The 21,266-nt window shown below is 63.1% G+C and overlaps 4 protein-coding genes across 4 annotated transcripts in view; 3 read left to right on the top strand and 1 right to left on the bottom strand.

Moving 5' to 3' along the window:
* TGM2 (transglutaminase 2) overlaps window positions 1-21,266 on the top strand; it is a 136,640-nt gene that overhangs the window by 104,638 nt on the left and 10,736 nt on the right. The window lies entirely within an intron of this gene.
* LOC128081217 (WAP four-disulfide core domain protein 8-like) lies at window positions 1,333-3,745 on the bottom strand. The gene is made up of 5 exons (XM_052684253.1): window positions 3,361-3,745; window positions 2,847-2,957; window positions 2,389-2,529; window positions 1,957-2,307; window positions 1,333-1,439 (listed from the first exon to the last, which is right to left on the bottom strand). The coding sequence occupies exons 1-5, from the start codon at window positions 3,485-3,487 to the stop codon at window positions 1,423-1,425; spliced, it is 747 nt and encodes a 248-aa protein (XP_052540213.1). The 5' UTR covers window positions 3,488-3,745; the 3' UTR covers window positions 1,333-1,422.
* LOC128081219 (WAP four-disulfide core domain protein 2-like) lies at window positions 8,538-10,024 on the top strand. Its single transcript, XM_052684256.1, has 4 exons — window positions 8,538-8,726; window positions 8,923-9,057; window positions 9,591-9,743; window positions 9,822-10,024. The coding sequence occupies exons 1-3, from the start codon at window positions 8,639-8,641 to the stop codon at window positions 9,740-9,742; spliced, it is 375 nt and encodes a 124-aa protein (XP_052540216.1). The 5' UTR covers window positions 8,538-8,638; the 3' UTR covers window position 9,743; window positions 9,822-10,024.
* On the top strand, window positions 15,829-19,537 carry LOC128081192 (proprotein convertase subtilisin/kexin type 5-like). Its single transcript, XM_052684216.1, has 11 exons — window positions 15,829-15,976; window positions 16,071-16,220; window positions 16,674-16,820; window positions 16,901-17,041; window positions 17,260-17,409; window positions 17,749-17,911; window positions 17,955-18,126; window positions 18,390-18,524; window positions 18,619-18,753; window positions 19,035-19,154; window positions 19,385-19,537. Exons 1-11 carry the CDS (start codon window positions 15,829-15,831, stop codon window positions 19,535-19,537), a joined length of 1,614 nt encoding a protein of 537 aa, XP_052540176.1.

The raw sequence follows: 21,266 nt of genomic DNA, 5'->3' as shown, positions 1-21,266 counted from the left end.
GCCAAAGCTCTGGCTGCAGCGTGGGGCTCCCGGCTCCAGCACCAGGATCACAGACCTTGCTGGTGGCAGCCTGGGGTCACCAAGTGACGCTGCACCGGGGATGGCAGGTGGCACCTCCACAATCATGGGGCCCTGCATAGCTCTGCAGACACTCAGCCAGCAGCCTTGGAACAGCCAGCAAGGAGTGTCACCAGCTGGGCTGTCAGCCTTCCACCTGGGCACGGCATGGCACAGCTTGGCACGGCTCAGCGTGGCACAGCACAGCGTAGCATGGCACCGCTTGGCACAGCGCAGCCCCAGGTGGCTGCGGGTCTGACCCCCATGCAGGCAGTCAGTGGGAGCCCTGAGCTTGTGATCAGCTGAATGGGCATGAGCAGAATGCCAAAGCACTGCTGATTTATTGCTGAGGAAACGCTTAATTTAGGCAATGTACTTAAAGGAACTAATTAGAATTGCATTAATATTTATGGACCTTATGGAGAAGCTGATAGTCACTATTTGTGGGTATTAACTGTTATCTTACACCAGGCAGGACCGTGGTGTTTGGAGGCAACTCTAATTGTGGCGAGGGCAATCAAGATCTCACCAAAAAACAGCCAGCCTGGAGCTGCACATCCACACCACATTTGCAGTGCTAATGAACATCGGTCGCAATTAATAACCCTGCTCAGAGCCACTGAGTATCACCCCAGGAGGAGGATCACAGCCACTGCTCGGGTCAGACGTGATGCTCCCATCCACCTGTGCAGGAGATGGGCAGTTACTGGGACTGCAGAGGGGCTGGTGGCTGTGAGTACCTGAGGGGCTGGGGCTGCTCCTGGGGCAGGGGCACACCAGGCTGTGTGAGTGGGCTGGGGCAGAGCCCCTCTGCACAGTGCCCAACACAAGCACAGCCATCTCCTTGCCCGCATGGCCAACCTCTTGCTATAGCAAAGTTCACATCAATTCTCCTTCCCCTCATTTGTCTGTAAACCATGAAGAAAAATCACCTCCGTCTGCCCACATCGGGCTGCTGCCGTGATGTATGGCTGTAATAAAAACCCCATTTTGGGAGGCCGCCTTCCTATGCCGCCAACCAGGCTGTGCCACGGTCCGGAGCCGCAGCCAGACCTGCTCCATCCCCCCGGCTCTGTGCCACCCGGCTGGGGCCATTACGGATGGCGCTATTAGAGCTGTATTGAGCCGCGCTGCGGAGGTGGCCACAGCGCTGCCGTCATTAGCCCGGCATCCGCGAGCGATGCCCAGCTCTCCCACTGCCGCCCTGTGGCCCCGGCCCCATCCCTGCCCCAGCGTCCCCGCAGATGTGTTGGGAAGGCAAGACAGAGGCAGTGGTGCTGCTCCAAGCCAGGCGTCCTGGCGGCTTTATTGTGTGGGGCAGAACGGTCGGCTCTGCAGATCTGGGCGGGCTGTGATGTCCGGAGGTCAGCGCTTATCCAGCCCTGGGGAGAAAGACAGAGCAGTGAGCAGGGCTGCAACCGGCTGGGCTCTGCCGGGTGCTGCTGCCCACCGCAGGGCTGCGGCGGCACTGCCAGTCCCCCCAGTCTGCTCTCCTAAATGTGCACACAGAAAAGGGAAGCCGCCTGCAAAGAGAGCCATTTCTTCCCGTGCAGGCTGAGAGCATGGCAGGATTAATATTTTGATAATCAGCTGCAATTATTATTGCTAAGAGCATCGCCTGCTTCATGCCCAAATCAAACCCAGCTCCCAGGATGGAGCCGTGTGCTGATTGGAATCACCGAGCAGGAACGCTTCCAGTCCCCGCGCGGCACCCACACGCACAGCAGCCGAGCAACCATGGCTGCTGCTGCCTGACCACCGCAGCACAGCTCTGCATGGCAGGGCTCCGGGCAGACCCGCCAGCAGCAGCCGCAGCAGCACTGGGTGCTTTCCCTCGGCATGTGCTGCCCTGCGCATCCTTCACCCCGCTCTGTGCTCCCACCCGTGCCCGGCTCTCACCGTACTGGCAGACCTGCCGGCACTCCTCCGCCGTACGGAAGTTGTTGACGTTCCCCCCGCAGCCGCTGTACACAAACACGCGGCACGACCTCAAGGCAGGGATGTAGGCGTAGCGATAGAGGCGCCTCCTGCACGGGCCGCGCTCCGGGGCCAGGTGGCACAACTGCCTGGGGTCAGAGCACCAGCGGCAGCCCAAGCCCAGCAGGGACAGAGAGACGCTGAGCCTGGAGCTCCTGCGCAGGGGTGGGCAGCACGGCGGGTGGTTGGGGCACTCGGTGTCACCGCTGCAGGTGCTGTTGCGGCAGCCGATGGCGTGTGGCGCCTTCTTCTTGGGGAAGGTGTCCGGTCCGGCTGCGGATGGGGAAGAAGGGCTCATGCCCATGGGGTGCATCCCAGCCGTGGTACCAAGCCCAGAGTCCTGACTGCCCTTACCTGGTACTGGCTGCGGGCAGCGGAACCGGCACCTGATGCGGCAGCACTTCCTGCTGCCCCTGCAGTTGCCGTCATCTCTGCATTTGTTCACACAGTTGGTCGTTGGGTCGGGGTCAATCCGTGGTTGGAAATCTTCATTCGCTGGGGGGTGACAGGGGGTCAGGGCCCCATCAGCCCCTTCCCGTGCCCATCCCTGTCCTATCTGTCGGGTGGGGAGCAGGGGGCACAACAAGACCCTGAACCAGAGGGACTGAAAGGTAAGAGAGGTGGGGTGCAGGGGCCCTGCTACAGCCCTTGTGCATGATGCACAGGCAGCGGACAGTGATCAGACCTGCCCAGACCAGAGCATCCCATCCTTGTGCCAGGATGGGACACAGGACCACCAGCTCACCCCCCAGACAGCAGAGGGCAAGCTTCTGTGGGGCCTGTGGGGCTGCTGGGAGGACGGGATCCCTCACCTTGCTGGCACTCTTGTCTGCATCCTGTGCTCCCCGCACACTTTGAGGAGCAGACGTTGTTACGGGGGCTCGTGATGGTCATGCTGATCTCTTGGCACTTACCAGGCTCCCCTGGGAGGGAGAACAGTGGAGGAGTGACAGAGTCACCCGCATGGCTCCTACAGCTCAGCATGGGCAGCAGATCCCAGAGCTGCTCAGCCTCGCTGCAGGTCCCACGCCACCCTCACACTCACTGCCCCATCCCCAGTGCCCCTTCCTCCAGCACAGCCCAGCAGCAGTGTGGGCACATGGAGCATCACAGTGCCCACAGGAGCACCACTGCTGTTGGGATGCACTGAACCTGGGACAGAAGTAACGCTTTCCTGCCGCCGCCCCCAGCTCTGTGTGCATCAGATCTGCATCATGGCCCTGGGGCTGTGCTGGCTTTTCTTCCTATTCCCCTCGCCGTGTGATGTCCGGCCTTCAATCCCATGGCTCTGTGACCATGCCCTAACCGGGACACACTGGCACTCACCGGGTTGCACGGAGGGACGGTCTGTCCGGTCTGTCCGTGCCATCTCCCCCGATGCGTGCCTCGAAGTCGCCCAGCCCTGGCCCCAGGGGGCCGTTAGGAGCAACAGCAGCAGCAAACCCGGCTCCATGGCACTGCCCTCACAACGCCCACACCTGGCGACCTTATGTACGGTCCGGTGCCCTGCCCTGGGCCTTGCGCAACGTCGGGGCTCCTCCCGGCTTGGTTCAGCACGGTTCGACACAGCTTGGCTAACCACTATGTAGCTCGACTCAGCACTGCTTGGCTTCACTTGGCACGGCTCTGCACGGAAGGGCTGGGCTCGGCTCGGCTCGGCTCGGCACGGCACGACGCGGTTTGGCAGGGCACAGCACAGCACGGCTCTGCACGGCACGGCTCTGCACGGCACGGCATGGCTCGGCTCGGCTGGGCACAGCACAGCACGGCTCGGCACGGCTCAGCTCCGCTCCTCGGCACGGCTCGGCTCGGCTCCGTTCAGTGTCGGGCAGCGCCCAGCCGCTCTCAGCTCCGTGCTTCGGCGGAGCAACAGCCTCCCCTGCCGGCCAAAGCGCACCGTTGGCGGCTCTGCGCGGCACGGCACGACCGGGACGGAGCACGGACAGGAGGGGGCTGCGCGCACCGAGCAGGAGGTCCCCACGGCCGAGGGGACCCGGCGATAGCTGTGCGTGCCCCATCCCTGGAGGTGCCCAAGGCCATGGAAGCTGCCCGGCGCAGTCTGATGTGGGGTGGGAGGTGGGACAGAGAGCCCACGGCACGGGGTGGGGGGCCTGGGGGAGCTCTGGGGTTCCTTGCAACCCAGCCATGCTGTGACACTGTGACTCTATGAATCCCCACGCTGCCGTCGCTGCGCTGCTCGTCTTCACGTCGGGGCGTCTCTCTGAGCGGCCCTGCGGGGATGGGACTGTTCTGGGGCCTTTTGTTTCTCTTGCTGAAGGTTCCCTTTGTTTCAGGTGCAGTCTCTCTAGCAACAAGCGCGTTTGGCTATTGGGAGCATGGATGACGCAAACAGGAATTTCCCAGCAGGGAAATAGGATCGGCGAGGTGTACAATCCCCCCTCTGAGACAGCAGCGATCCCTTCGGCCCGGCACGTTGACGCCCAATTGCAGGTGGGCTGAAAGGAGCCCTGCCAGCAGCAGTCTCTGCCCGCCTGGTGCTCAGCCATGGCCTCTCCCCATTCCCTGCTCTGCTCCTCCTCACCGGCCCCAGCACCATGCAGCTCCCACCCTGCAGCCCCCTACCCCACACCTAGCCCTGCACCACATCTGTCACCCACCACCCACAGCCACAGACACTCCTTGGGGCATCTGGCTTCCACCACGTAGCTCTGCTGAGCCCAGTGAGCCCAGTGCCCACGAGGCAGGCCCTGAAGCAAGAGGCAGCTGGAGCAGATGGGTCATGGCACCACATGCGCAGCCCCGTGGGGACACGAAGGCGCTGCTAAGTGTCTGGGTCACCTTGGCTGCGTCACCCACCTTGGGGCCACGTGGCACAGAGCAGCACACCGTGGCACCGCTCACCCTTCACTCCCTATGAGCTCCCCACCCCGTCTGGGGGTTGCAGCACCTGCAGGGATCGGGTGCAGTGGGGCATGGGGCGGGCAGGAGGCAGCCCCACACTGACCCTGCCGACGTGACGCACCCAGCCTGCCTGGCCCTGCAGAGGAATGGGTGCAAGGCGGGTGGGGGCACGGCACAGCGCCTTCCCGCACTCTGCACCCCCTGAGGCCATGCTCACCCTTGGGGACCAGGGCTGTGACATGGGGACGGGGCAGGCAGGAGCCAACACCGAGGTGTGGGCACAGCACAGTGGGCAGACGTCCTCCTGCCTCCCACCCTTGCTCCCTGACCCACAGCTTGTCCCATCTCTCTCCAGGCCCAGGCGGCATCTGACATGTGTGGTGATGAGTCCCCATAGCTATGGAGAGTGGCTGTGGAGAGAAGATTGCCACCCCTTTGTTGACCACCCTGCTGTCCTCAAACCAGGGAACTCCAGCCCCTTCCTTCGTGCTGCCTGGCCTGTCGCCCACGTTGCCACCACCCAGGCACAGTGCTCACGTCCCCACCCAGCCTGGCTGTTGGGAGTGGGAGAGGGCCATGGTAAATGATTTCTCAGTTAATGACATCACACAGGGCTGCTGCTGCTGCCTCGGGCACAGCCTTGAAATGCAGCAGGAGTTTCAGCACCCAAAGGTTATGTGTGTGGTGGCCCCTCCCCAGCCTCATATGGATATAAACCCCCGCTGACCCACGCCAGCTGTCGGAATCCTCGGGAGCACCATGAAGGCCGCCGGTGTTCTGCTTGTGGTTATCCTTGCACTGTGCACACAGCTGCAGCCAGCTGCCACGGCCGCTGTAACCGTAGGTGAGTGCATGAGGTGGGCACAGGGTCACAGCAGCTCCCAGGGCACTGCAGGGCTGGCATGGGCTGCTGTCCCTCCAGTGGGACACACTGCAGCAGCACAGGGCCAGGCACTGCCTGACAGCTCCTCAGCCCTGAGCGGTGCCACTGAGATCCGTGCCATGCAGGTAGCATGGGGGCAAGAAGAGCTTGAGACTGCAGCAGAGCACTTCTGCTTACATGGGGCATGCCTGGAGGGGTGGGACAGCCCCCAGAGCGGTCAGAATTCCCAGAACATCAGCCCATGAATGAGGCTGTCTGTCATGATTTGAGCTCAGAAAGTGCCTGAGCCTGAAGGAAGGGGTGTCCCCTTTTCACCCTGTCTCCCAGTGTCCCTGCCTGCCGGGGTGCACAGCCACACTGCCTGTTGGGCATTTGCTGTGCTCTTCATGGAGGGGCTGTGACCTCAGCTCCTTTCTTGCCACCTGTGGGTCAGCTGTGGTCACCGGGCACAGTGCACTCACTGTTCCTCTGCTGGGGGAAGGGCGCCCATCAGTTTGGGCTCCTGGGCCAGGGTCCTGCCCGTGACATACCATGGCACAGAGCTGGCTGCCGCGGCTCACACAGCCATGGCTGTCCCTGTCCTCTGGTAGGGAAGCACCTGGCAGAGCCAGGGCAGGACAGTAGCATCCTGAATGCTGTGTGTGGGCGATAGGAGCCAAAGCATATTCAGGGAAGCGATGGTGAGTGCGTGGGCTGAGCCAGGCACAGCTGCAGGCCCTGCAGCCGGCAGGTTCTGTGCCACCCCAGCTGCTCCTGCTGGCTGCAGGCAGATCCAGGCAGAACAGGAGCTGAGCAGTGTCCCACGGGGGTCACAGTGTCACCCCTGGGTAAAGCCCGGCACCTTGCCCTGCTCTGCATTGCTCCCTCCATGAGTGCTGTCCTTGGAGGGCTTTCTGGGCTCCCACCCTCTGCAGTTTCCCTGCTGCTGGCTGCTGTGGTGCAGCTTGGCTGCGGGAATCCGCACGTCCGCAGCCCCCCCGGCCCCATCCCACTCACACCAGTGCTCAGGAAATGCTGCACTCTACAGATTTTACAAGCCAAAGGGACTGATAAGGGCAATTAGAAGATCAGCCATCTGAGCAGAGTGATGAACCTCAAAGGCAAGTGCTGCTGGCAGCACCGGCGCAGGTGCAGCAGCACAGATCATGGCAGGACATGGAGCTGATCCCGGAGCTGTGGGGTGGGCAGCACTGCCCCACTGCCAGGTGCCAGCCCTGCTGCAGCGTTAGGTCAGGATGGATTTTGTCCCTGTGCAGCACACAGTGGGGACACATGGTCACTCAGCCCAGCCTGATGTTCAGCCCAGCCCGCAGCTGGAGCAGCATGTCCTGGTGCAACAAGGCTGCCTTTATGCAGGAGCTCCTTTATTTGCCCCGGGGCCAGGAGCTCCAGCTTGGAGCAGTTTCCCAGCACAGAGCACAGTTCCTGGCACACAGCAGGCACTGCAGGGTGTGGGGCGATCCCAATGCTATCCCAATGCTATCCCAATGCTATCCCAATGCTATCCCAATGCTATCCCAGGCTGCCCCATTCCCACCATGCTACACAGCAATGAAATGCAGTGAGTGTCCCGCGGCTGTCAGCGCCGGGTCCTGTTACTGCATAAACACACGCGCTGGGGAGGGGACCGCGGCAAATGCAAACAGTTACTGATTTACTGTTGCTCCGTGCCTCACTGCGTTGTTGACTGTGGGCTTAAATTACCTGGAAATAGATGCTGGCCGAGCAGACAAACAGCTCGTGACCTCAGAGCGGGGACTGCCTGCCCTGAACCCATGCAGCCCCAAGCCCACACGGCTCCAGGATGCTGCAGCCCAAAGCTGTGAGGGCTGCGGGTGCAGTGATGGGGACTCAGCGATGAAGGAGGGACCTATTTCCACCCTCACACTGCAGAGGAGAGGCTCAGCCTGGGCATACATCCAGGATAGGGCTGGGGCCAGGGATGCTCTGGATTCTGCCCAGCAGAGAAGATCCAGCCCCAGCCCTGCAGCTGGGCAGCACCATCACCGTGCAGAGCACTGGATCCCACGCAGTGATCAAATGCACTGAGCCAAACCTGGAGCAGTGAGTGAAGGGCTGAGGCCCCTAAGGTCCCTCAGCATGGTGCTGAGCCGCTCTGCTTCCGTCAGCAAACCCAAAGGAATGAAAACCACTGCTGGTAGCACCTGCAGATGAGCAAGAACTGGTGGAGTGGCAAACAGTGATGAGAGCCAGCAGCCACGTGGGGTGATTAGGATTGCTTGGTCTGCTCAAATACAGCCTGGCTTGGCGCTGCTCAGCACTGCCAGGCACCCAATGCGCAGGCTGCAGGACTGCCTGGTACCATGGAGCAGAGGGCACACAGCCAGAGCACACAGCAGCTCACTGCTTGCCTGCCACCGACCTGAGCACCACTGCATCCCCACGCAGCTCACCAGGGCAGGGGCTGCGCTCATGTGCACGATGGCTGCCAGCCCAGGGACCGGACGGATCCGAGCACAGTTGTCACGTGTGCCACATGAACTGCTGGCCCCAAGCCTGAGCTGACCATTAGAGGGCCTGCCGTGGCTCTGTGCCCCACGGGCTGTGGGCTGGGGGCTCCCGGCATGCCGAGCATGGCGATGCACGGTGCTTGGCTGCTGTTCCTGCCGGGCAAGTTTTCTGTGTAGACGCCTGGGCTCCTCGAGGCTCCCACTTCCTGGTCAGCTGCCAGCAGCGAGCAGATACCTGATACTTGGGGATTGTGCAATGGCAAGAAGGGGGAGCCTGGCCCAGCCAGTTCCTTATGAGCCACCCGGAAGGCAGTCCCCTCCCGCCCCACCTGGAGAGGAGCTTAAAGCCCAGCCGGGTGGCCCCGCACACGCACAGCTCCCCTGCACCATGCCCAAGGCCAGCAGCGCGCTCCTCCTCGCGGGGCTCCTGGTTCTCTGGGCAGAGCTGCTGCCAGCATCCGTCCTGAATGTCACGAGTGAGTATGAGCGCACGGCCCCGCGGCAGCAGCCGGCATCACTCCTGGCCTGGGGCCTGCTGGGGATGGGCTCCAGGCACACGTTCTGCAGCGTGGCTGCTCTCTGCAGCATCCCTGAGCCCACGCCGGGACTGGGAACAGCATCGCCTGCCTCCAGACAACCCTCCCACCCACACCGTGTGCCTTTGCCTTTCAGTAAAAGCCGGCGTGTGCCCGGAGCCAGCAGCAGAAGAAGCGAACTGCACGATGGGGTGCCAGTCCGATGGCGACTGCGAGAGCACCCTCAAGTGCTGCCCGGCGGCCTGTGGCAAGGCCTGCCAGGAGCCCAACGGTAACGCTCCCAGGGTCGGTGCAAGTCTTGTTCCCATGAGCAAATGCCTCCGGGGCTCCCAGCGCTCGGTAGCGGTGTGGTCCTGGGCATCCTCTGTGTTCTGCCTGCAGCACAGTCATGGGGCTCTGCACGGAGCCCCGCAGGATTGGGCTATGCTTCAATGGAGCAGTTGCCCACACAGCCTTGGGTGGTGCTGGCCACACTCACCTCTTCCTCCTGCCTGCAGCTCGGTTGGCTCTGAGCATCCCTGGTGCTGCTGAGATCGCTGCCGGGGGCAGAGAGCACACACCCACTGCACTTCACATTCTTTGGGACGTACCAGCTGCACAATGCATCAGCCCCAGTACTGTCCTGCATCCAGCAATGAGCTCAAGAAGGGTCTCCGAGCAGTGCCCTCTCCGGCTCTGCACCAGGCATGGCCCCACAGCCGCTCTGCTGCAGGGTGCTCACCACACTCAGCTTCAGGAGCTGCAGCACAGCCCTGCACACCTTGCTGGGACAGCGGATCTCACGCCATGTCCTTCGCCTTGCAGAGAAACCTGGCACCTGCCCGTCCGTGAAGCCAGGGATCCCCATGCTGGGGCTCTGCATTAACCAGTGCAAGATGGACTCCAACTGCTCTGGGAGCCTGAAGTGCTGCAGGAATGGCTGCGGGAAGGTCTCCTGTGTGACTCCACTGTACTGAGGTCAGTCAGCACTCACCCAGCCCCGGGCTCCTGTCCCACTTGCCCCATCCTGCTCACAGCCCTCTGCTCCCTTTGCAGGTGCAGCCTCCTTCATCCCAGCTGTAGGGAAGCTGCTGCCCAATGTGACGCTGCATGGCCAGGCCCTGATGCCCTCCTGCCCCGGCCTTGTCTGGGACCCCAGCATGGAGCCTTCAGCCTCAACTCCCATCCGAGGGCCCCGCTCGGGGTGTGCCACAGCCCCCTGCACTCTCGCCAATAAAGCAGCCACTCCCTGCCCTGTTTTTGGCCGCGTCTCCATCCTGATGCGCTTCCAGCTGCACTCTGCAGTGCACTCAGTGTGCCCAAATGGCTGCTGGAGCAGGCAGTGTCTAGAAGGGTCTGCACCAGACAAATGCCCACCCCAAGCCAGCACCGTTCCTGCAGTGCTGATCCCAGGCCCCATTTCCCCAAGGCTCCCCAGCCCATGCTCCTGCTCAGTGCTGTCCCAGTCTCAGCTGCTGTGACATTGGCTCCTCAGCCAGTTAAGGGATGTGCTCCAACTGGGGCCTGATATGCAGTTGCAGCTGCGTCCATGGAGCTGAGTTCTGTGATGGCCTAGGGGGACAACAATGCTGCTGCTGCTGCGTGCAATGGCACAGCATTTCTCAAAGCACCCCCTGCACTACACACTCCCAGCCCACCAGCAGCACAGCGCCCATGGCAGCTGCTTGAGGGAGCTGTGGGCAACGAAGCCTGCATGTCCCTGCCCCATCCCTGCCCACCCTGCTCGGACCCAGCCCTTGCTCTTGCTGCTCTTCCACTCTTCCCAAGAGCCCCACAGCTCCCAGAGGTAACGTGAGCTGAGGAACCCCAAGGGCCACAGCAAACGGTCCCTTGGACCTCTGAAGGCCCTTCTGGAGGATTACATAGAGCACAGCTGAGCCAGGCACACACAACCACCCTGCAGCCTGCCCCATACAGCCTGGTGCCTGCAGCATGGATGTGTCCCCACTCACATCCCACCAAGGCCCTGCAGCATCGCTCCCCACTCCATGCATGCTAGGAGGTGATGCTGATGATTCCTGGGCAGAATGGGGTGGGCTCTGGGAAGCAGTGATGGGATGCACAGGCTCACCAGGCTCTCCCAGGTGCCCACATTGGGGAGCACAGGGAGCAGGGTTGGGGAGCACCTCCCACATCCCCTGGCCTGGCTGTTTGCGGGTCACTGGTGACCTGGAAAGGGAGCGCTGCAGGGGATGCGCCAGCCACGGGCTGAGAGCCCAGCACTGCTCTGGGAGTCTCCCTCGAAACGAATTGTTTGTGCTCAGTGCTCCCACAGCCCTGGAAACATGTGCTGCCATGGGCTGGTGCCCCCCAGCAGACTTAAATACCCACTGGCAGTCGCAGTGCCACAGCAGCCCCAACAGCACGATGCCCAGCACCGGTGCCCTCGCGCTGCTGCTCCTGGCCCTGCCTCTGCCGCTTGCCCCAGCCCAGCAGCACCGTGGGGATCGCGGCGATGGCCCCGCTGCCAGCCCCCCACCACGCCGGGCACACAGGGGCCAGCGGCCACCAGCCGCCCTCCCTGCCCCCAGCAAAGCAGGAGTGTGCCCGGCAGTGGGGAGCAGCCCCACGCGCCCCACCAGGAGGTACTGCTTGTCTGACCACAGCTGCCCCGGCGCTGAGAAGTGCTGCCTTCTCCGGGATGTGCGCGCCTGCATGCTGCCTACTGCAGGTACGGGGAGCTGTGGAGCTGCTGGTGCTGGACAGGGGATGGGTGCCACGGGGCGAGCTGTGCTCCCCAGCACACAGCACTGCTTCCCTCACAGAGAGCCTGGGCAGCCCTGTGGGGGTGAGCTGTGGGGTGAGCTGCTGCAATGAGACTGCGTGTGGCCATGGGGAGAGGTGCTGCGCCCGCTGCATGAGAGTTGAGCCAGGTAAGGTTGCCCGAGTCGGGGGGCTGTGCTTGTGTTGGGCTAGAGGTGCAGTAGGGCAGAGCCATGGGTTGGCAATTTTGTCATTGTGAGAGCAGTGCATCACTGAGCATCTGAGCTGCACCCTGAGCCCCCTGTCCTCTCCAGCCAAATCCGGCCTTTGCCCACGGAAGCGAGCCCGGCGTGATGCTGCCTGCCCCAACCTGTGCACCGATGACAGGGACTGCCCCGGGGACCAGAAGTGCTGTTTCTCTGGCTGCGGGCTGACCTGCACTACCCCGTACACAGGTACCTGCTGCCCCCATCCCCACTCCTCTCCGGGCGTGCATCCTCCATGGGTGTGCACACCCCATGCACGCCTGTGCACTTCCCATGCATGCCACAGGCGCAGGATGGGGGCAGGATGGAGGCCAGAGGGGAGCTGGGGCAGAGGCACGCTGCAACCCTAAGCCATGCACAAGGCACAAGTTCCCAATGCAGCCAAGCTCCCATGGGCACAGTGGGGCTGTGATGCTCAGGGCTGTGATGCTCAGGGCTGCTCTCTTGCAGCAAAGTCTGGTGCGTGCCCCGTGGTGCTGCGAGGCTCCCTGGGCCCCTGCCTGGATCGGTGTGACAGCGATGCTGACTGTCCTGGGGCCAAGAAGTGCTGCACCACTGGCTGCGGCCACGTCTGCAAACTGCCCACCGAGGGTAAAAGCTTTGAGCCATGGGGCAGAAATCGTGCCACGTTCCCCCATCCCCTCCCTGGCTGAGCACCCTCCCTGCAGGGCCAGTGCCCCTTTGCCCTGGAACACTGTGCCCCTTCGGGGGCCGGTGGGGGCTTGGGGAAGCGGCAGCAGCCAAGGCCAGGGGCTCACCACACCGTTCCCTCTCTCTGCACGTGCACAGTGCGCCCGGGGCTCTGTCCTGCCACAACCACCAGGGCTGGTGAGTGCCTCATCCTATGCCTGGAGGACAAGGACTGTCCACCCAGCCAGAAGTGCTGCCTGCAGGACTGCGGTCGCACATGCGTTCCCCCACTGCAGGGTAAGACGAACCCCACACCCTGCCTGCAAGGGACGGCACAGGATGGAGCACTCATCCTGCTCTGACCACCACATCCATCTCTTCCAGGCACAGCCTAGCCCTGGCTGTGGGGGTGGCTCTGGGAGCTGCCATTTTAGGGCCATTCCACCCCACTGCCGTTGCAGCACCCACTGCCCCACTGCTCTCATCCCTCTGGCAGCATCTCTGGCTGGGGCGATAAGCAATGTTTGACTCTGGCTGAAGTCTCTGCCACCTCCCACAGCTGTGCTCCAGGGACAAAGGCAAACCCCCACATCCAGCCCCTCTGCACAAGCCAGCCTGTGCATGGCATGGACACCCCCAGTCTACCTGGAAACGTGGACCCAGAATAAACCAGCATGTGGCAGCCGGGCTGCAGTGAGTGCTTTCTGTTGCCTGCAGTTTGCTGGGGGTTTTCCATGGTGCAGGCACTGTGGGTGGACACGTGGCTGCAGGCAGCCCCGGGGCAGGGAGAGGAGGCCCTGTTTCCATGCTGTGCCCCCCAGGCACCACCACAACACTGTCAGGGTCCTGCGGAAACACTGCTGCTGTCCCAACAGGAGTGCCAGAAACCTGTTGACTCAGATTCCTTGCACCAAGAAAGGGTTTATTTGCATCCCAAAGTGTGAAACTCAGGTTGGAAGCACAGTCAGGGGCAGATGGAGCACACCCTGGGGACAGGGAGAGGAGCAGCGCCTTCGTGCTGGGAGCCATGCAGCTCCACTCCTTCCTATCCTGATTGAACCCATTACTGTGCTCCATCCTGGGGGCTGTCCAGGCTCTGCTGTGCAGTACTGCAGGGATGGTGCCTGTGTGACCTTTGCTGCCCTGTCCCTGTCCCTGCCCCATCCCCATGGGTCATCCTGACCCAAAAGCGCAGTGAGGCCGGAGATAAGCAGCCGGCTGGCAGGGCGCCTGCGGTTCTGGGAACGATCCCTCCTCCTGTTCTCTGCCCGCTCCCCACCGCTTGTGCTGCAGCACCCCTGGCAGCTCCGCCGGAGACTTTAAACCCAGTACTGCCTCAGCTGTGGGCACGCAGCATCCCCGCAGCACCATGTGCCTGGGACTTTGCCTCCTCCTGGGGCTGCTCCTTGGGATGGAGCAGAGCACTGCACTGGGTGAGGAAGATGGTAAGTACCTGCAGGGGGGTCTGAGCCAGCTCTGTCCAGGAGCACCCGTGTGCATCTCCTGCCCCGGGATCCCTCGGTGCTGGCACTTCTGAGCTGGGACATTGCTATTCTCTGCTGCTCTCACAGGGCCCAGCACCAGGGATGCTGGGTAGGGCCAGGGGCTGCGCGGGGGCTGTGCAGGGCAGCAGTTGGGTGCTGTGCACACAGTGCTGCTGTGGGGTCTCAGGGCTGACAGCTGCTCTCAGCCTCTCCCTTGCAGCCCTGGATCAGTTTCCTCCTCAGACCATACCTCCCTTCCTCAGCCCTGCATGTAGCACCTGACTCATGCAGATCCATCCAGATGGGTGCTGCCCAGAGAGGTGCTGGATTCCCCTTCTCTTGGAGATATCCAAGATATCCAAGACCTGTCTGGACACCTATCAATGTGACCTCCTATGGGGAACTTGTTTTAACAGCGGGTTGGGCTCGATGACCTCTAGAGTTCCCTTCCAACCCCTACAATTCTGTGATTCTGTGATCCTCTGATCCAACCCCGTGACCCAATGGGTAGCACAGTGGGCACACACCATTGAGTGCCCCGTCCCACCCTGCGTGGGACAAAGCTGCACCAGAGCAGCCCAGCTCTGCACTACTGCCGCCTCCGCAGCGATGGGAGCTTTCCTTTGTTTGAGTGGAACAGCTGCTGTTTGCAGTGAAACCTTCCCAGCAGTGTCTCTGTTTGCAACTCAAACAGCACAGAGCTGCCAAGAGCTCTGGCGACGGGTGTTTGCAGAAGGGGTGCTCCCATGGCATCCCTCGGCTCAGCACAGGAACAGCAGCCTCAGCTGTGGGCCAGGGGGATTCCCAGCTGCAGGGAGAGCGCAGTGCCCCGAGCTCCCCACTCAGATGTTCCCACTCCCCAGCCCACGCCGGCGTTTGCCCCCAACCCTCATCTCAGCCCCAGCGCATGCCGTGTCCCAGCGCCTGTGATGACGACAGAGGGTGCCTGCAGGACCAGAAGTGCTGCTTCACTGCCTGCGGCTTCATCTGTGTGACACCGCTGGGGAATGGCAGCAGTGACCTCCCTCCTCCTGGAGAGATGGACTGGAGCCTCAGCCAGGCTGAGAACACGCACCAGGGTGATGCAAAGAGGATGAGCTTCATGCCAGGGGGCTGCACAGGGAGGGGAGAGGCCACAGGGCAGGGGTGCACGTAGCATTGGAGTGCACGTGGCAGGGAGGGGTGCAGTGGGTTGCAGAGGCTGCAGCCATCCCCTCCACAGGCAGGGCGATGCTGGGTGCTGCCCTGACTCCACATCCCGCTACAGGGGAGCTGCAAAAACCAGGTCTGTGTCCCCGGGACTTCACACGCTGCCTCCATCAGGAGCCCCCTCTCTGCACCAACGACTCAGCGTGTCCCGGTTGGCTCAAGTGCTGTTCCCACGAGTGCCGCCTCCGCTGCACACCCCCGGCAGAAGGTATGGCCCCACTGCACAGCCTCAGCACCACCACCAGCACCCCTTGTCCACCAGCCCCATCCCTGTCCTTGTCCTGTCCCCATTACCCAGAGCAGCTCCAGCACCACTTGTGGCTCCCATCTCCCAAGACTGGGATGGGGCAGGTGAGGGCATCTGGAATGGGGCGTGGGAGGTCCGAGACACAGCAGGGGGAGCTGTGGGATGTGACACAGGGAGGGCCACAAGGGCAGATTAACCGGTGCTACCGCTGGTGCCCTCGGGGCGCACCTCACCCCCAGCCATGCCAATCGGTGTTGCAGAGAAGCCCGGTGCCTGCCCCGCTGCCGCCCCAGAGGGGCTCTTTTACCCCTGCTCCTTTCGGTGTCAGGAGGACAAAGACTGCCTGGGCAGCCAGAAGTGCTGCCCGCTGGGCTGCGGCGCAGCCTGCGTGGAGCCGGCGCAGGGTAAGGCCTCCGTGTGCCACTGGAGCCACGTGCACGGGGACAGCCACGGCTCCGCGGGGCGCTCAGGGCTGTGCTGCAGACATCTGCCATCTCCCCGCCATGCCGGGGCCCTGCGGCGGCCACGAGCTGAGCTTCTTCTACAATGTCACCTCCGGGCGCTGCGAGACGTTCCCCTACAGCGGCTGCGGGGGCAACGCCAACCGCTTCGGGACGCGGGCAGCGTGCCGCCGGGCGTGCCTGAGCCACGGTGAGGGCACGGAGCTCCGGGAGTCGGGGGCAATGCGATGTCCCCCGGTCCCCAGCGGTGCTCAGGGCTGCTTCTGATTGCTCTGCTCCACCAGAGAAACCCAAAACCGGGGAGTGTCCCGTGGTGCTGCCGGAGCTGGAGGGGCCGTGCCGGGAGGAGTGCGATGGTGACAGCGACTGCCCCAACGCGCTGAAGTGCTGCAACAGCAGCTGCGGCCTCCAGTGCCTGCCTGCAGCGCCAGCCCGTGAGACGGGGTGGGACGGGTGGGACGTGGTTACAGGCGGGGCCACGGCCTGGGGACAAGGGGTGCCCACAGCACCCACCACAGGCAGAGAGGGGCAGGGTTGGGAGCAGCGCACACAGCAGCAGGGATGTGGTGGGGACACTGAAGACACCCTGCAGTTGGTCCATCCCACTCTCACCTCCAACACAGTGACCCCACCATCCAAGCTCTGCTCTGCAGTTCAGCTCTGCCGCCTGGAGCCACACCAACAGCAGAGCTGCCAGCCTGGGCACAGCGAGTGCAGCTGGGAGCAAGGGGATGATGGATGGGGGATCACCTTGCAGGATAGGAGGCCCCAACATGGAGGGATGCAGTGATGGATCAGGCAATGCACCCTGCCCATGTGCTCTGGGATGTGTCCCCATGGGGCTGCTGCACTGCAGTGGGACCCACTTCACCCCACATCATGACCAGCAGGGAAGGATGGATTCTGCCCGGCCAGTGCTGGGCTGTTCCCCAGCTACGACTGCAGAGAGTGGTGCCGGCGTGACTCTGACTGCCCCGGTGAGGAGAAGTGTTGCCTGCAGGGCTGTGACTACGTGTGCCTGCGCCCGGCCCAAGGTTGGAGCCACTGAACAGCCCCCCCAGGGCATCTGTAGTGATGCCCAGCCATCCCCAGCTGCACATCTCCTGCCTTCCAGAGAAACCAGGGATCTGCCCCCTGAGCAAGCAGGCAGCGGGATCCCAGTGCCAGGACCCCTGTGCAGGAGACGAGCAGTGCCCAGGAGATGAGAAGTGCTGCAGCAGTCGATGCGGTCACACCTGCATGGCCCCAGAGCCAGGTGAGGGGGCAGGATGGGGCCGTGCCTGCAGTGCCTCACACAGCCGGGCTCAGTGCCCAGCCTCTTGCAGCTTGTGGAAGGCACAGCCACAGCTGGGTGCACAGAGGGCACATAGGATGCTACCAGAGTGCCCCCAAGGTGCCAAGACTGCCATGCCTGCAGCCCAGTCCCTGCGGGCGAGCCTGTGGCCCTGCTACCCCTTCTCTTCCTTTTCTCAGACAAACCTGGGCAGTGCCCAAAGGTGAGGCTGCAGCTGACATCAGAGCCATGCACGGAGGAGGATGACTGCCTGCACGACAGGGACTGCCCCAGACAGGAGAAGTGCTGCTTTTCTGGCTGCGCCATGCGCTGCTCCCGCCCAGCCAGAGGTGAGGGCAGGCAGTTGGGCCTCAGCTGCACCATGGGCAAGGAGCAGCAGTGGCAGCAGTGCTGGCAGTGTGGGGAACCCCTCGCACTCAGCCGCAGCCCCTCCTCTCACAGAACACCCTGGGCAGTGCCCCCGGGCAGAGCCTTGCTGGGACCCCCGGCGCCGACGCAGGAACCAATGCCTAGATGACAGCGTGTGCAGGAGGGATGAGAAGTGCTGCAACACAGGATGCACTTGGGGCTGCGTGGCTGTACCCAGAGGTAGTGGGGAGCAGCTGGGCAGAGGGGAGCAGCCACCTTCTCTGGGGACAAATGGTGACCGCAGGTGGCTGTGCCCGCAGAGAGCAGCGGTGGTGCCTCCAGACAGTGCGCAGAGGAGTGTGAGACTGATGCACAGTGCCCCCAGGGACAGCGGTGCACCCACATGGGCTGCAGCCATGTCTGCGTGGACATCCCTGGGGGTGAGCACTATCTAAGTGCCCGGGAACCACAGGGTGCCCACGGGTGGGTGTCCCATGAATGGGTGCCCATGGATGAGTGCCCACAGGTGGGAGTCCTGCAGCACATGCTCTGCCTTGCAGGGAGAGTGGGAGTGTGCCCCATCCCCAGGGAGGCCGGGACATGCTTGGACCTGTGCAGCTTGGATGAGGAGTGTCCCTGGGGCCAGAAGTGCTGCAGCAATGGCTGTAGCAATGTCTGCATGCCTGCCTCTCTCAAAGGTGAGCCCCTGGGCTGGGATGTCAGCCAGCAGCAGGGACAGAGATGGGGTCTGCTGTGCTCTGAGCCCACAGCGGCACCGTGGCCGTCCTGCACCAATAGGGACCTCACAACAGAGCTCTGTGCTGGGGCTGCCAAGGCTGTGCCTGCTCTGGCCCTGTATCCACTCACCCCCTTGTCCACTGTGCCTTCCCCTCTTTCTACCCAAGTAACAAACATGCCCAGCCCCAGCTCAGCACCAGGTGAGTGTCCTCTCCTGCCACAGAGCACGATGTTGCCGTTGTGCCACAGCACGGTGCCAGCCGGTGCCCAGAGCAGTGTGATGCCGACTCGCAGTGCCCACGAGGACAGAGATGCACCCGCACCAGCTGTGGCCATGTCTGCATGGACATGCCTAGAGGTGAGAACCGCGGTCCAGCCCTGTCCCCTGATGGCAGGGTACTCCATGGTGGGTGCCCACAGATGGGTGCCCCACAGAGCGTTCTGCCTTGCAGGAAGGGAGGGAGAGTGCCCCATCCCCAGGGGCGGCGGGACGTGCTTGGACCTGTGCAGCTCTGACAAGGGGTGTCCCCAGGGCCAGAAGTGCTGCAGCAATGGCTGTGGCCATGTCTGTACGCAGATACCTGGCGGTGAGGAGACTGAGGGACGGGACCAGATCCAGGGGACACAAGGGAACTTCAGGCCCTCAGGGGAGGCAGAGCCTTCTGGAAAGGGGCTCAGTCCATCTGGTCCAGGCTCTGCTCCTGGCACAGACACTGACCTTAGGGTGAGGGCACCCAAAGGGATGAGGAGCAGAAGGGATCTCTCACCAGACCTGGCCATGCTAAACCAGCAGCACTTGTCCACAACCTTGGCCACTGCTCCTCATCCCCATCAGTCAGACCTCCCTAAAAGCACATTTCCCTTCCAGGCGCTGCATGATGTGAGAACAGCAGCTCTGTGGCAGGAAGGTGCCTTCCTTCATCTGGGGACACAGGACATTGACAGCCCCGAGCTGGACTGTCCCCTTCTCGCCACCACCGGCAATAAAGCGAGTGCATGCCATCTCCAGCTGCCTCTGAGTCTCTGTGTTGCAGGGCCCAGCTCCCATATTGCCCAGGGAGGACACAGGTTGGGGTCCCCCTCACCAGCACCAAGCAGGGGGTCTGCGCAGCACGCGTGGGGCTGCAGGGGTTCAGCAATGCAGGGTGAGCACAGCCCTGAGGCCAGGGGTAGCTCTGGGACCCCCATCAAAGTGGGGATGTTTCGCCATCGCTTTAGGACCTGGCCAGGTCACATCTGCAGCTTGAGGGCAGAACCAGGAGTGGAAACCAATTTAGATGTAAGCAGGAGCTGTGCTGGGATGGCTGGATCCGAGACCTGGGGCAGGAAGGACAGGAGCCAGACCTGCTCAATGACCCGTCCTTGTATTGACAGCAGCACGGCTCCTGGCAGGGCTGGGCTCCTCCAGGCAGGGCACAGCACAGAGGGGCAGCCGGGTTGTTGCTGGTACCTCAGCCCTGTGCCATGCTTCCCGGGCAAGCCACGGCCCCAGCACGGCCACTGTGACCACCACCCAGCCATGGGGACAGGGATATCTGCCCAGGCTGGGGTCGTGCACGGCGGGGAGGTGTTACTGGGCACCCGGAGCTGAGAGGTGTGGGGCTGGGAGCAGGGCTGCGGGGAGCGTCTCCCCACGGGGCAGGGGCCGGGGGGAGCCCCGCTGGCGTGGCTGGGAGCGCAGGTGGGAGCAGGCCTGGGAGCACTCCCGCTCGGTCTCAAAGTTGTTCCTGTTCCCACCGCAGCCGCCGTAAATGAACTCCTCGCATTGCTGGCTGGACGCGTTGTAGAAGAAGCGGATGAAGAGCGCCTTGCAGTTCCCGCAGACCGAGGGCAGGTAGCAGAAGTCTGGGCAGTCCCAAGGGCTGAAGTGAGCCGAGGACAAGGCTCAAGGGGAGAGCGCTCCGGGTCCCCGTGGCACCGAACCCCTCCCTGCCCAGAGCCAGGTCTGCACCCACCTCCCCAGGAAACCACATCCCTCACCCCTGGCGCAGGCAGAGCTCAGGGATGGCAACTGTGAGCCCCCTCCCACCGCTCCAAGCTCACCCCCCCCCCTCACCGAGACCCCCACACACTGCACACCGCCGGCCCTCACCGAGCACCGGTTGCTGGCACGTGTGGCCGCACTTGCCGGGGCAGCACTTGGTGGCACCAGGACAGTCGGAGTCGCCAGCACAGTGGGAACAGGAGGCGTTCTTGTGGCACGAGCTGCAGTCCTGGTCCAGAGGGCTCTCCACCTCCGAGATGTGGTGACAATACCCGGGCTTTGCTGAGGGACACAGTGACCAGGGCTGAACAGCCTCATAGGTCAGACCTCACAGCCCCCACCCCCACAGCCCCACTGCTGCTTGCACCAATTGGGCTCCCTGAGCATCCCCTCCTCAGGAAGTGCCCCCACACACTCACCTGTCCCCATCTGCTCCTCTCTTCCAGGCACGTGTGGGGCCGGGACTGACCGTGCAGAAATGGGGAGCAAGAGGAGGAGGAGGAGGAGGAGACAGGCTTGCTCCATGGTGCCCACGGCTGCCGGCTCTGCGCCCCAGGTGTGGTGGGCTGGGATTTAAGGTGCGTCGGCAGGGCGGACGGTATGGGGCTGGCGCCGCAGCACTGCTAATTCCTGCCGTGCGGGTAACGAGCCGCACCCAGCGGGCCCGGCTTCCTCGGCGACATCTCGGCCACAGCCCTAAAGCTGGGGGGACTGGTAGGACGGGAAGGATGTCCTAGTGCAGCCCTCAGGGTGCCCAGCAGCATGCTGAGGCTGTGGTGGGATGGGGAGGGGAGGGGGAATGGGAGAGGAGGGGGAATGGGATGGGATGGGATGGGATGGGATGGGATGGGATGGGATGGGATGGGATGGGATGGGATGGGAAGGGGAGTGGGAATGGGAATGGGAACGGGAATGGGAACGGGAACAGGAATGGGAATGGGAACGGGAACGGGAATGGGGAAGGGGGTGGAAATTGGGATGGAATTGGGATGGGGACACTGCCCCCCACCTGCTTGCAGCTCCTTGCAGCCCTGGCGCAGACACCAACAGGACAGACCTGGGGCGGTGCACACACCCCAGCACCCAGCAGCACCTGGTGCACGTGGGTGTGCGTGA

Source organism: Tympanuchus pallidicinctus, unplaced genomic scaffold (genome assembly GCF_026119805.1).
Source record: "Tympanuchus pallidicinctus isolate F22 unplaced genomic scaffold, pur_lepc_1.0 scaffold20, whole genome shotgun sequence".
Taxonomy (NCBI): domain Eukaryota; kingdom Metazoa; phylum Chordata; class Aves; order Galliformes; family Phasianidae; genus Tympanuchus; species Tympanuchus pallidicinctus.
This window is presented reverse-complemented; position numbering and strand designations above follow the sequence as displayed.

Bases quoted from the DNA above. Each gene is read 5' to 3' on its own strand.
- LOC128081217 (XM_052684253.1), bottom strand. From the start codon at position 3,487: ATGGAGCCGGGTTTGCTGCTGCTGTTGCTCCTAACGGCCCCCTGGGGC. The intron at 2,958-3,360 runs GTGAGTGCCAGT...TCTCCCTCCCAG, and splicing joins CCGTCCCTCCGTGCAACCCG to GGGAGCCTGGTAAGTGCCAA. The intron at 2,308-2,388 runs GTAAGGGCAGTC...CCCCATCCGCAG, and splicing joins CTGCCCGCAGCCAGTACCAG to CCGGACCGGACACCTTCCCC.
- LOC128081219 (XM_052684256.1), top strand. From the start codon at position 8,639: ATGCCCAAGGCCAGCAGCGCGCTCCTCCTCGCGGGGCTCCTGGTTCTC. The intron at 8,727-8,922 runs GTGAGTATGAGC...TTTGCCTTTCAG, and splicing joins ATCCGTCCTGAATGTCACGA to TAAAAGCCGGCGTGTGCCCG. The intron at 9,058-9,590 runs GTAACGCTCCCA...TTCGCCTTGCAG, and splicing joins GGCCTGCCAGGAGCCCAACG to AGAAACCTGGCACCTGCCCG.
- LOC128081192 (XM_052684216.1), top strand. From the start codon at position 15,829: ATGCCGGGGCCCTGCGGCGGCCACGAGCTGAGCTTCTTCTACAATGTC. The intron at 16,821-16,900 runs GTTGGAGCCACT...CCTGCCTTCCAG, and splicing joins GTGCCTGCGCCCGGCCCAAG to AGAAACCAGGGATCTGCCCC. The intron at 17,410-17,748 runs GTGAGGGCAGGC...CTGTGCCCGCAG, and splicing joins CTGCTCCCGCCCAGCCAGAG to AGAGCAGCGGTGGTGCCTCC.